Source organism: Budorcas taxicolor, chromosome 3 (genome assembly GCF_023091745.1).
Source record: "Budorcas taxicolor isolate Tak-1 chromosome 3, Takin1.1, whole genome shotgun sequence".
NCBI classification, from domain to species: domain Eukaryota; kingdom Metazoa; phylum Chordata; class Mammalia; order Artiodactyla; family Bovidae; genus Budorcas; species Budorcas taxicolor.
The window spans coordinates 113,024,479-113,038,640 of NC_068912.1; the positions used below are offsets into that span (position 1 = coordinate 113,024,479).

A 14,162-nucleotide genomic window follows, 5' to 3' on the forward strand; every position below is an offset into this window, starting at 1 on the left:
GCAGCTCTGGTGAAGGTGGGATAGAAACCAAGAACTCTGTCTGCCCAGCTCTTCCTCCCTTTTCCCTGGGCCAGTTACCTCCCCCCACCCCATCCTTGGCTCCCAGAGGAGTCCCCAGGATTACCGATCAAAGTCAGTAGGCTGCAACACCATCCTTGCAACAGTGAGATGTGTCAGTGTGTGAACGTGGCATTGCCTAGTACATGAGGAGCTCCAGAGTTTTTGTGGAATGAGTGATACAGATTCTGGCAAGAAATTCTATCATATCTGAGATGGGCTTGTGCAAGGAACTAGTTCAAAAGAACTGTGGGAAAAAAAGACCAAGTGCAGTAGAGTGACACTGAATAGCAATATGGAAAAAGGTGAACTTATTTCCACCACATATTTTTAAAGAAATTTCAGTTGAAGTAAGGAATTAAAAAGATATGACAATGACCCTCCAAAACCTTGTTTATAACATAGCTTTTAAAAGAGTGGGAAACTGATTTAAATGAGCAACTAATTGCTCACAAGTAAATACCGATGACAAATTTTTAACTAAGGTAAGCCAAAAAAATTTACAAAGGAAAGATGAAAAATAGAGCAATACAAAACTATAAAGCATTTTATAATAAAATCTAGCCTACCTAGGGTGAAAACAACAGAATGAGGGGAAAAAACCCACAACACATAAATTAAATAAAAATCAAGGCAATAAGTAAAGAGTTTATGCCAATGTATAAAAATAACAACAAAATTCCCACCCGAAGACCGACAAAGGACATGAAATTTCTAGGGAAAGAAATACAGTAAAAACCAACCACACAGAAAAACACTTAGGCATTAGAAGTTAAAGATGTGCAAATCAATCCATCAGTATTGAAATGCACTGTTACATCCACTGAAAGAGTGAGGGTAGAGAACTACAGAATTCAAATAGCGCAGATGATGAGCAGGCTGGAATAGTGCCCAAGGCCACCATCACTAAAGGGCTTAGCAATATCGATCAAGAGCCATCATCTCTGGTTGGCTTGAAACTGTAATTGAAAATAAGTAAAGAAGAAATAGCGAGGACATGGAGGCACCCTAGATGTTCATTGAGAGATGAATGGATAAAGAAGTTTTGGTACATATACACAGTGGAATATTACTCAGCCACAAAAAGGAACCGCTTTGACTCAGGTCTAACGAGGTGAATAAACCCAGAGCCTATTGTACCGAGTGAAGTAAGTCAGAAAGAGAAAGACAAATATGAACACGTGTATATGGAATCTAGAAAGCTGGTATTGACGAACCTATCTGCAGGGCAGCAGCGGAGATGCAGACGTGGAGAAGAGACTTGTAGACACAATGAGGGAAGGAGGCAGGGGGCGAGTGTAGAGAGCATCAGGGAAGCATACGCATCACTGAATGTACAATTGGATAGCCCGTGAAAATTCGCTGTGTGTCACAGGGAGCTCAAATCCAGGGCTCTGTGCGAGGGGTGGGATCGGGTGGGAGGTGGGAGGGAGGTTCAAGAGGGAGGGGACATACCCATACCGATGCCTGATCCATGTTGATATGTGGCAGAAACCAACACAATATTGTAAAGCAATTATTCTCCAATTAAAAATAATTTTTTAAGTTGAAAAATAAAAGAAAATAAAGAAAAGCGATATGAACAAAGCTGTTCACAGCAGCCTTTACTTATAGTTACCAAAATCTCAAAATAACCCAAATATCCAGCAATTGATTTTGGCACATTTACTTGATAGAATATTTGGAAGCCACTAAGAATGTTAAATGTATAAAAAACATGAACAGTTTTTGATGAAATAATAGATGAAAAATAGAACTCAAAATTGTCTGCTCACCCCGTCCAAAGCAATGGGAAAATAGAAGATGAGATGGGAACAAAGAATCAATCAAGTCCTAGTATTGTCATTGAGTCAGACAATGACAGACCTCCCTGGGGCGTCCACCTCAGCTGCTAGGAGGGGATCTGAACCAGAAAGCACAGACTGCCCCCACTGAAAGACCTTGGGGTGCAAAACGAAAATGCAGATTCCAGACCAAATCAGGTTGGGGCCCAGACATTTGCATTTTTAACACTCAGTGAGGGTGTGATTCTCATAAACACTCAAGTTGGGGACCATGGATTACTAAATTATTGCTAAGTCGTTTTGGGTTGCTAGATTCAGAGTTTCTACAGGCTTACGCAGTCGAGTACGGCTAAACAGAGGTGAATCAGATTACCGCATCACGGCTCCAGTGTGGTCCTGGTGGGGCCCAGGCAGGAGTGGGGGGCTCTAGCAGGCCCGGATCTTTGCCTGGGCTTGTCCTCTGCCAGAGTGCATGTGAGCACACCGCGTGTCCAGCTGGAGCCTGTGTACACGATGCCGTGCTGGTCCTCACTAACGCTCGGCCTTCATCCTGTCTCCCGCCCCAGCGAAGTCATCCGGGTCCTCCCTACTCTGGAGTCTCTGCAGAGGCTGTTTGACCAGCAGCTGTCCCCCGGCCTGCGTCCACGGCCTCAGGTAAAGATGCTGGGAGCTGATGAAACAGGTGCGGGAGGGGCTTGAGGGGGTGGTTTGGGGGAGGTGGGGAGAAGAGGAAACCAACGTCCCAGGGACTTTGCTGGACCCCCACCTCTAGGGCGAAGGAGCCTCAGGATCCTGCCCCTCAGTCAGGTTTATGCCTCCTGCCCCCACTGAATTTTGGTTTGAGGAACTGCCAGCAAAACTCCTTATTAGCGCTGAATAAAAGAGACAAGGCAGGGCCTTTTCTCATCAGAAACTGACAAAAACTGGAGGTGCCTAATGGTTTGGTCCCACCTCTTACCCCAGGAAGAGCAGGGGAAGGTGGGCCCCCTGAGACACACACACAGACACACACACACACACACAGACACACACACACAGACACACATACACAGACACACACACACACACACACACACACACACACACACACACTGGGAGCCAAGGCCTGCCAAGTTGTCTGTGTCACAGAAAGTGTCCCCAGCAAAGCTAAGAACAGAATTAACATGTTTAGAAGGCAAACCCTACCACCCATGATTAAGTAAAAGCAACCAAAATGTTTAAATGGGGAGAGGATTTTTAAAAGGCTGTTTTACTGAAGAGGGACTGGGAATTGCCAGGATACCCTTGAAGAGATGTTAGTAACACCTCATTAGTAGCCAAAAATGAGCTGCAAAGCTCCGCTTGCCTCTCCGATGGGCAAATTTAATTGGTGAAGTCAGGACTTGGCTCCAACACAGAGGTCAGGACTCCTGGGTTCATCGCTCACAGTTGTGAGTGCAAATGGGTTTTTGAAATGCAGTTTAGCCGTTTGCATGAAAATGTTAAATGCTCAGCATCCTGCAAGCAAGCCAGTTACCTGTAGGCAGCTGCCTTAGGGTCTACACATTTGCACAGATGTTGGCAAAGGTGTTTATTGTAGCTTTGTCTCTAAAAGCAAGAAGTAGGATGCAGAATTCTGAACTAAGGTGGATGCATTGATGTAGAAAGATCTTCAAGGTATACTGTTGGGTGGAAAAAGCAAACGGTTGAACAATGTATAAACTAGGGTGTAAGTCTGCACATGGAAACTGTACCAGGTGTGTTTATACCCAAAAGGTCACCACAAGGAGGGGATGGAATGGAGTCGAAGCGACCTGGGTCACGTTTGCCCAGATGGTTTTTTGGAGTTTTTTTGCTGAGAAAATGTTTTTGTATTCTGTTTGTACAACTTAAAAATTCATCAGGGGGAATAAAGAAGGCAAGCAAATGTAATTTTGCTTTCCTCAAGTGAATGATGTGTTCGTTTCTGGGAAAGTAAAAGCGAAATCTAGACAAAACAGGAGCCCTACCAGACAGTAAAATTTAAATAGTTTGACAATAAGAACACACTCCCAAACCTTTGAAGTCAATTAGAAGAGGGAGAAGCTTCCAGATAATCTGAGAGCAGTCACGCCCCAGCGTGCTGCACCGAGTGTCTCGGCCACCGTGTTTGCATTTGGTGGCAGGTCAGAGCAGCGACAGGATGGGGGTGACGTCAGGATGTAGAGAAAGGGTGCTGGTTACCACCCTCCTGCCTGAGGGTTCGGGTTACCACCCTCCTGACTTGAAAAACCAGAGACTGTGTTGATGCCTTCAGAAATTTCACAAATGGAAAAGGGAGTTCCGAGGCCGCCCGGGGTATAGGGAAGAACCCTGAGCCGTGCATCAGAAACATCCAAGTTCAACAGATGACTATGCTCCCACCCTTGCTTTCCTCATCTGTGAAATGGGCATAGTTCTATCTGCCACTGCAGGGTTATGTGAGGGAGTAAGTGAGACTGCTTGGGTGGCACATCTGGAGGTGGCAGCCTCTTGCCAGCACAAGGCCCTGTCCCTCAGCTCAGCGAGACAGGATGGGGACCCCTGCGTGGAGTGCATCTGAGAAGCTGCTGGGAGGTGTAAAGTGCAGCATTAGCAGAATGTGAGGTCTGGGGAGAGCCCTGGGTCTGCCCTACGTGAGAATGGAGAGTTGTTAACCTTGGAGCCCACATCCTCTGAAGTTGAACTGAAAAGCTCAGTGAAATAACTGGGTCAGCTTCTGTAAAGCCACGGGTGGCACTCAGACCAGTTCACCCACATTGAGGCTGAGTTGTGAATTTTGACCTCAACCTCAACGCTAGTGACATTTGGGGCTGGGTCATTTTCTGTCGTGGGAGACTGTTCTGTGCAGTATAGGGTGCTAACACTCCCTGGCCTCTACCCACTAGATGTCTTTAGCATCCCCCAAATTTGACAACCCCAAAATGTTCCAGACCTTGTCAGTTGTCCCCAGAGGTCAAGAGCTCCACCAGTTGAGATCCAGTGACCCAAATCTCAGGTCAACACCAACAGTGTGGCTTTGGGCAACTGACTCACTGCTCTGACTCAATGTCCCCATCCGAAAACCAAGGACTGGAGGAGTCAGTAGATGAGGAGTGTAGATGAGCGCATACGTCTTAAACATGCCGGGCAGAGCACACCCACCATCTCACCATCGTGTGCATTCAGTTCAGTTCAGTTCAGGCACTCAGTCGTGTCCAACTCTTTGCGACCCCATGAACCGCAGCACACCAGGCTTCCCTGTCCATCACCAACTCCTGGAGCTTGCTCAAACTCATGTCCATTGAGTCAGTGATGCTATTCAACCATCTCATCCTCTATTGTCCCCTTCTCCTGCCTTCAGTCTTTCCTAGCATCAGGATCTTTTCCAGTGAGTCAGTTCTTCACATCAGGTGGCCAAAGTATTGGAATTTCAGCTTCAACATCAGTCCCTCCAATGAATATTCAAGACTGATCTCCTTTAGGATGGACTGATTGGATCTCCTCGCAGTCCAAGGGACTCTCAAGAGTCTTCTCCAACACCACAGTTCAAAACCATCAATTCTTTGGCACTCAGCTTTCTTGATAGTCCAACTCTCACATCCATACATGACTACTGGAAAAACCATAGCTTTGACTAGACTGACCTTTGTTGGCAAAGTACTGTCTCTGCTTGTTAATACGCTGTCTAGGTTGGTCATAACTTTTCTTCCAAGGAGTAAGCGTCTTTTAATTTCATGGCTGCAGTCACCATCTGCAGTGATTTTGGAACCCAAAAAAATAGGGTCTATCACTGTTTCCATTGTTTCCCCATCTATTTGCCATGAAGTGATGGGACCAGATGTCATGATCTTAGTTTTCTGAATGTTCAGTTTTAAGCCAACTTTTTCACTCTCCTCTTTTACTTTCATCAAGAGGCTCTTTAGTTCTTTGCTTTCTGCCATAAGAGTGGTATCATCTGCATATCTGAGATTATTGATATGTCTTCCGGCAATCTTGATTCCAGCCTGTGCTTCATCCAGCCCAGCACTTCGCATGATGTACTCTGCATGTAAGTTAAATAAGCAGGGTGACAATATACAGTCTTGAAGTACTCCTTTCCCGATTTGGAACCAGTCTGTTGGTCCGTGTCCAGTTCTAACTGTTGCTTCCTGACCTACATATAGGTTTCTCAGGAGGCAGGTCAGGTGGTCTGGTATTCCCATCTCTTGAAGAATTTTCCAGTTTGTTGTGATCCACACAGTGAAAGGCTTTGGCGTAGTCAATAAAGCGGAAGGAGATGTTTTTCTGGAACGCTCTTGCTTTTTCAATGATCCCCAGTGGATGTTGGCAACTTGATCTCTGGTTCCTCTGCCTTTTCTAAATCCTGTTTAACATCTGGAAGTCCACGGGTTCACATACTGTTGTGCATTCTTCTACCTAACAAGGTAGTACAGGCAAAACTCCAGCTTTCTTTAGTACCTTTTGTTCCAAGAACTGACTGCACTTTGTTGATAGCTTCATTTCTACTTTGCCCCAAAAGACACAGATTCCAGGAGAGTGGGGAAGACACCATCTTACCGCCAGGTGATGGTGACCAGGGTGAAGATCCAGAGTGCCTAGGGGAGGAGGAGGGGGCCTGAATCTGCTTATCGTCTTGACTCTTGTGAGAAAAACAAGAGGTCCCCCGGAAACAAGGGATCCTGTACCGTCCCACCTGCTCTCCTGTTCCATCCTTGCCTGCATCTCAGCGCCACTCCAGCAAGCCCGTCCCTTGATCAATAGTAACTGCAGCCTGATTGGGAGCTTCATCAAGGAGCAAGGGCCAAACCAAAAAGAATTACAGAAAGTTTTGACAAGTATCAACTGCCATGATGATGGTGGTGAGGGCTGTGGTGGGGGGTGGTGGTAGTGGCCGTGCTGCTGATGGTTAGAAACGATGGTGATCCGTGATGGCAGAAGGAATGTACTGAAGTCGCTGGTGGGGGACTTCCCTGGTAGTCCAGTGGCTAAGACTCTGCACTCCTATTTCCAACGTCAATCCCTGGTCAAGGAACTAGGTCCCGCCTACCGCAACTAAGCGTTCTCATGCTGCAACTAAAATATCCTGCAGGCTGCAAGATCCCACATACCGCAACTAATACCTGGTGCAGCCAAATAAATAAATTAAAATAGGTTTAAAAGATAAGTGGTCAACGGAAAAAAGTGAAAGTGTTAGTTGCTCAGTCATGTCTTATTCTTTGTGACCCTAGGGACTGTAACCTGCCAGGCTCCTGTGTCCCTGGGCTTCTCCAGGCAAGAATACTGGAGTGGGTAGCCATTCCCCTCTCCAGGGGAAACTGAGGTCAGAAGTCTGTGTGACCTGGCTGACTTATTGGGGGGTGGGTGGTGGTAAAGGGCAGCACCTAGTTGGTGATCACCCTCATTCTACCCTGCTTAGTGTTTGGAATAGTCCAGTCTGGTTTTCTCATCCTTCTGGAGGGTGGGGATGGTGTCCTTTCAGCTCTATACCTCCAGCACCTTGGCACTGTGTCTGGCACAGAATCAAGGCTTTGTAAAGATCTCTTCTGTGAGTAAATGCTTGAGACTGTGGACTTAGTGCCAAGAAGATATGGTTTCACATCCTGTCGTGCCTTTACCAGCTGTGTGACATCGGACATGTAACGTCAGCTCTGTGAGCCTCACGCACGCGTTGAACAACTTTACTGAGCATCTTCTCTGGCCAAGCCCCCAGGTCGCAGCACTGGACACAGTTCTCCTGGGCCAGCCCTCACGGAGGTTCCGTGCTAGCCGGAGAAGCAGACAACAAACAAATAGAGAATCAACACGATGGTGATCGAGCAGAGATGTCTTTGGCGCGGGTGGTCAGGGAAGACCTCGTTGTGACTCTGAGACCTGAGTGGCAAGGAAGTGGCCTCCCCTGGTGACATTTATGTTTCTAGGATTCCTCAGCAAGTGTGGCTCCAGGCCATGGGCAGATCAGAAGGTCGGAGGGGTGTGGCTGGGGCTCAGGAGGGGGTCACACCAAGTCCTTAAGGGTTTGGATCATTGTTTTCTCCTGGTGGCGGGTGAGGAGGTTTGGAGCAGGGCCTGGCTGTGTTTTGGAAGTCCAGCAGTGGTGCCAATAGATGCAGTACACGTAGGAGGGTGGAGATGTTGTGATCCAGGACAGACCTTGAGTTTTGTTTCTGCAACCGAGTAGAGGCGGTGAGAAGCCCTGGGAGAGCAGCAGATTTCGAGGGAAGAGGGAAGGAAGGCGTGCTTTTAGGTCATGGTAATTCTGAGATGACCGCACATATCATATCCCTGATTTCCTTACATGCAAAGAAGGACGGTAATCCTGCTTGTGGGGTTGTTGGTGGGGAAACCAGGATGAAGCCTAAAATCCGAACCTAAAAGTAATTTCAAGCTAATCCTGTTTTTGTTTCCTGGTTCAACTCATTTTGGTGAAAGGTACCAAACGGTTGCTGCCTCTTTAACAAAAACATGCAGGCTCATCTGACAGTACCCGCTTCAGCAAGGATGTACAGTCCAGCCACTTGGAAACATGTTTGGCATCACCTCGTAACCTCTGACCCCAGAAGTTCCTCCCCTAGCTTATCCCTTGGCCCAGAGATGCTCTGGAAGTATATTTTTAGGCTCAGCCTGACGCCTCTCACAGCTGGCCCTCAGCAGCCCGTCCTTACCTGCTCTTTTTCTCGCATCCCAGGTGCCTGGTGAGGCCAGTCCCATCAACATGGTGGCCAAGCTCAGCCAACTGACAAGTCTCCTGTCCTCTATTGAAGACAAGGTGTGTGGGGGGAGTCCTGCTGCTTCCCTGGGCTTCTCTGTGGTCCCCTCTTCCCTCGGAGAATGCCCAGGTGTCCCCGTGACCCTGTCCCTGCCCGGACTGGCTTCTCATCGCCTCTCAACCTGAAGCCTCACGCGTTTCCGCCCACAGGTCAAGGCCTTGCTGCACGAGGGTCCGGAGTCTCCCCATCGGCGCTCACTCATCCCTCCGGTCACCTTTGAGGTTCGTATCCATGGACTTGCGCTCCACACGCTGGGGGTTGGCTGGCCTTCTGGTCCCAGTGGAAGGAGGGCTCTGGGCTCAGCAGGGAGCCCGATGGCTGACTGAGATTGGAAGTCAGCAGAACCGACTCCCTGGAACGATGATGAAACGTTAGGACGGGTGCCCTGGTGACTCTGTGGAGCCTTCTTCATGGGGAGGATCCCATGGGAAGAGCTTCTCATTGACCCAAGACACCAAAACTTCATCCTTCTCCTAGTGAGGGCAGTGAGTGTCATCAAACAGGCAGCCCTCTGAATAGGCTGCAAAATAGTGCCTCGAGGTAGGGGTTAGGGGAAAGAAGGGATTCCTATGATTTCCCTGGAAGTGACTGAGTTAGACTCTCCAGGCCCAGAAATTTGCTTTTCTTGTATTCCCCCAACATTGTGGAGCGTCTCGGCCTGCACTGCTTCCACATTCAAAAACAGGATGGGATGCCCACCCCCACATCCTTCTGAGCCCTGATGAAAATTCTGTATTAAGATGCATTGCTGGGACTTCCCTGGTGGTCCACTGGTTAAGATTCTGTGCTTATACTACAGGGGGTGAGGCTTCTACCTCTGGTTGGGGAGCTAAGATTCCCATGTGTGTGTACAAATGTCTGCTTAGTGCTGTCAGACTCTTTGGGACCCCATAAGCCCTCCAGACTCCTCCATCCGTGGGATTCTCCAGGCAAGAGTACTGAAGTAGGTTGCCATTCCCTTCTCCAGGGGATCTTTCCAACCCAGGGATTGAACCCAGGTCTCCTGCACTGCAGGCAGATTCTTTACTGTCTGAGCTACTAGGGAAGCCCAGATCCACATACCTCATGGTAAAAATAATAATAATAAAACAAAAACAAAATGTACAGAGCCAAGAGATACTGCTTATAGTTGAAAGGGAAAAAAGAAGATACATGTCCATATTCTGAGTGCCTAGACAATTGTCTTCTTCCTAATTGTTATCAGTAAAAATTCATATATTGGTTGTAACAAGGCCTGGGAGCCTCAATCTATTACTAAAATCCTCTGTGGAAGAAGGTGACTCATCAGATTTCTGAGTGTTGTCAGATTAGACAGTGAATAAAGCATCTTCTAGTAGCTCCTCCTCCTCCTCCACCAAACCTGTTAGCAGAACAGCTGATGTGCACACAGCAGAGAAGCTGGGCTCCTTCCACATTTTAGCGATTCTCAGGAGCTGCCAGCGAAAACTCCCTCTGGGGCAAAGGAGGCTCAGAGATAGAAACCAGAGGTCCCACACGGGAGGGACATACGGCCAAGGGCCGCCCCGTCACATGGACGAGGGGCTCAGGGACGACGCTGAGAAAGCACTGAGAAGGGATGACCAGCGCCTTTCTTCCCCTTCCTTCCTCTTCCTTCTTTCCACAGGTGAAGGCAGAATCTCTGGGGATTCCTCAGAAACTGCAGCTCAAGGTCGATGTCGAGTCTGGGAAACTGATCATTAAGAAATCCAAGGACAGCTCTGAGGACAAGTTCTACACCCACAAGAAAAGTAAGGCCCTCGCGTCCGTAAAATCCTCGTTCTGCTGATAGCCTTACTGTGGCCGCCGGCTATGCGGAGCAGGCTGTCAGGAAAGCCAGTCTTGCCAGGAGCCTTCCACCCTCTGCTGGGGTACCTCCCAGCCCCCGCCCTGCCTGTGGTGCCCCTCCAGTTCTCAGGCTCCCCTCCTGTGCCCCCTGCACCTTGAGACCTGCCCCAGACGCTCCACCTGCTTCCTCCCACTCTGGGGAACGAGCTTACGCTTGGCCCTGGGTGGCGGTTCAGGCCTTGCTGATCAAATCAGGGGAGCATATCCCTAGGGTAGTGCAGACACAGTTCAGCCTGGCATTAATGTCATGGGCTCTAAATTCAGACTGGACATTCCCAGCTCCACCACTTAGCACCTGTGTGACCTTGGACACGACCCTTAACCTTCCTGGGCCTCAGTTTCCTCATCTGTAACATGGGGATGATAAGGTCCCTGTGAACTAATCTACATGTAAGGCTCCTTAGGAAAGCCTAGCACATAGGAGTCAACTCTGGGCAACCAAGGCTTTGCATTTCAAATAGTCTCATCAGTAAAATGGAAAATATTCCCACACCAAAGACTTATGGAGAAGCTGCTGTGGGCCAAGCACTGGGGATCGTGGGCAAGCAGGACAGGCAAAGACTGCCCATGTGGAATTTACATCCCATTGCACGGAGTGGCCAATAAGTATGTCAGTAGGATGATTTCAGCTATTACCGAATGCTGGAAGCCACAGGTGAGGGATGGAGAATAACGGGGTAGGAGGCAATTTGAGGGGCAGAATCTGGAGTTGGCAGCCTTGTCAGTGAGGATAGAAAATGGGAGCCAGCAGTGTGGCAAGGTCAGGGAAAGAGAAAGGCTAGAGAGAGGTTCTTGGGGGCGGGACCCCTGAAGGGCAACTGATTTTTGGGGGCCAACAGAGCACAGTGGTGGAAAATGCTCTGATATGGCCCTGACATCATTGCCTGGGCTCAGCTCTGCCTGCTGGGGAGGCGGCAGCTCCAAGCCTCAGTTTCTCCATCTGTACAATGTGGGCGAGACCATGTATCATCATAGCATGGTACTTTCTGAGCCCCATTTCCTTACTTGATATTGGTTTATCCTCACAAGGCTGACAGATTCCCCAAGACAGTAATAAGCGCCAGAGACTCATTCCTTAAGTAAATTTCCATCATAACACAACAGTTTGTGTTCCAGTTCAGGTTTTCAAACCCCTGAAGACAAAGTCCCTCTGGTCCATAAACAGTGTTTTTTTTTATCCTTCAGGGATTCAAAATCTGTTTAGTAGCATATAACTAGGGATGCCAGATTTAGCAAATAAAAATACAGGATACCCAGTTAAACTTGAATTTCAGGTAAACAATGAAAAATTTTAGTATAAGTATGTCCCATGCAATACTTGGAACATACTTATAAAGGTATGCTTTTCTCTGCAAAGGAAGCCCAGGCAATCCCAGGCACAATCAGCATCTTTTGTTGTTAATAAAGTGGTATGAGAAGACAAAGAACAGAGAAGAAAGCAGAAAACATCACATGAGTTTTGTAAAGAGTAATTGTGCTTAGTTGCTCGGTCATGTCCGACACTTTGAGACCCCATGGGCTGTACCCCACCAGGCTCCTCTGCCCATGGGGATTCTCCAGGCAAAAATACTGGAGTGGGTTGCCATTTCCTTCTCCAGGGGATCTCCCCAACCCAGGGATTGAACCCTGGTCTCCCACATTGCAGGTGGATTCTTTACCATCTGAGCCACCAGGGAAGCCCTTGCAAAGAGTAAAGGGAAATATTTTTTCATTAAACTTGGGTTGTAGTTATACACATATGCACATACATATGGTCACTGTACACATGTGGTTACATGAAAACCCTTTTCTTGCTGTCTGGAAGTGGGGGATTCTCATCTGGTTCTGCTAGAGGCCTGGCTTGTGGGATAGGTAGAATGTTCTGGAGACAGGTTCTAGTTGGAGACCATGACTGATGGCCAGAGTTGAGAAATTGGGGAAATCCCGCCTCACTAGCCTTGCAAAGCAGGTGCCTGTTGGGAGTGTGGGCTCCACGCTGTCTGACCTCTGCTATTTAGCCCTGAACTGAAGTGACCTTGAGAGATTGTCCTGGGTCAGCACCACCTGCCCTGAAGCTCTCGCCAGCAAAGATGGCAGACCGGAGCACGTCACAGCATGTCCCACATGGGTCTCTAGGGGATACAAGCCACAGCCTCACCCCACTGAGAACACTGGTCTGAGCTGAGCTTTCAGAGGGCACATATTTGGCCTGACAGCCAAGTCCTGAAGATTCTTCCCGTTGCCCCTAAGAAACCCTAGAGCTGGACCTCCATGGGAGCTTGTATGTTCAGCAAAAACTTGATGCCAGACGGTCTGCTGGGAACAGTAGGACAAAGGATAAGAATTGCATAGGCTCCGAGGCTAGACTGCCCAGGTTCAGATCTAGGCTCTGCCACTTCCTTGCTGTATCATGCTGGCCTAGTGGCTTAACTGCTCTGTGCCTTCATTTTCCATCTGTGAATTGGGAATAATAATAATGTTTCATAGGCTTGTCATGAGTAGACAAGCGAATGCATGTGAGAGTACCTCCCTGTGCCTAACAGCAGCACTGGCCCCACGGCAAAGTGTCCAGGCAGAGGCCAGGGGACCGGGGTTGCCCCATATGCATCTACCCTGTTCTGCAACCTGCTCCTGAGTCCCACCTGGGCTGAGGCACCAAAGTCCAAGGGATGCTCTCAGGGCGGCAAGGGGATGGAAGTCTGGGGACCAGGCCTGTGCAGGAGGTGGGATACAGCCTGGAGAAGCAGGTAGATAGAGTAGGGAGGTGCCAGAAGCCCAGCCTGAAGTCGCAGGTCAGCTGCTTGTGAGCTTGATCTAGAGCCCGCTTAGCAAGGAATGCAGGTTATCTAGGACCAACCAGATTGGAACTATGAATAATGAGCTACTGTACAAATGGAGTGCGGAGGGCCCACCCCAAATCCTGATGGAGAGACAGCTGATTGAAATTGCCAAGAACTACAGTGTGCCCATGACTCTGTGATCATGGTAGAAGCTCCTCCTGGAGTAGAGACAGAGCACTGTCCTCAGTTTATTATTCTGTCAAATGGGTATAGTCCTATAGGGCGGCCATGAGTCTTAAGTAAACATCAAAGCACACAGTGCCTAGCGTCTAGCAGATGCTCAGTGAAATTGACTGTTACCACCATCCCCTGGAGGAGAACATGGCAATCTACTCCGGTATTCTTGCCTGGAGAATCCCATGGACAGAGGAACCTGGCAGGTTACATACAGTGCATGGTGTTGAAAAGAGTCGGACATGACTGAAGCACCTGAGCATGAGCACGATCATCATGGTATAATTATCCCTCCAAGGCAGCTCTGAGGGAGGCAGTGAGCAGTGAGGAGGACACAGCAGGCAAGGAAGCCCCTAAACACTGGAGTGTGGCAGGCTGTCACACTCACAGAGTTGGGGTCACAGGGCAGGGGTGGGAGAACCAGGGACTTACTGAAGGCGTGAGCAGGGAGAACTCTTGAGAGATCAGCTTAGAACACTAAGTTCCTCTTCACTGTCTTGGAGACTGACTGACAACTGAAAGGGGTGGACCCAACTTTGATAAGAGGAAACGGAAGCCTCAGATGAGTAAGGAGAGTGTCAGAGAGTGCCCGCTTGCTTGAGGTTTCTGAATTGAAAGAAATGCCTGTCAGGATTCTGAGAAGCACTGGGAATTTTTGTCAGTTGATTCAATGGACATTTTTCTTTTGAACATCTCCTGTGGGCCAGCCCTGAGTTTAGCCCTCCCTCCAAGAATCT

At 48.6% G+C, this 14,162-nt stretch overlaps 1 protein-coding gene across 1 annotated transcript in view; it reads left to right on the forward strand.

Moving 5' to 3' along the window:
- INPP5D (inositol polyphosphate-5-phosphatase D) overlaps positions 1-14,162 on the forward strand; it is a 138,504-nt gene that overhangs the window by 73,106 nt on the left and 51,236 nt on the right. The window contains exons 6-9 of the mRNA XM_052637361.1: positions 2,408-2,495; positions 8,506-8,586; positions 8,737-8,808; positions 10,212-10,335. Coding sequence (XP_052493321.1) covers positions 2,408-2,495; positions 8,506-8,586; positions 8,737-8,808; positions 10,212-10,335 — 365 coding nt within the window. The remainder of the gene's footprint in view (positions 1-2,407; positions 2,496-8,505; positions 8,587-8,736; positions 8,809-10,211; positions 10,336-14,162) is intronic.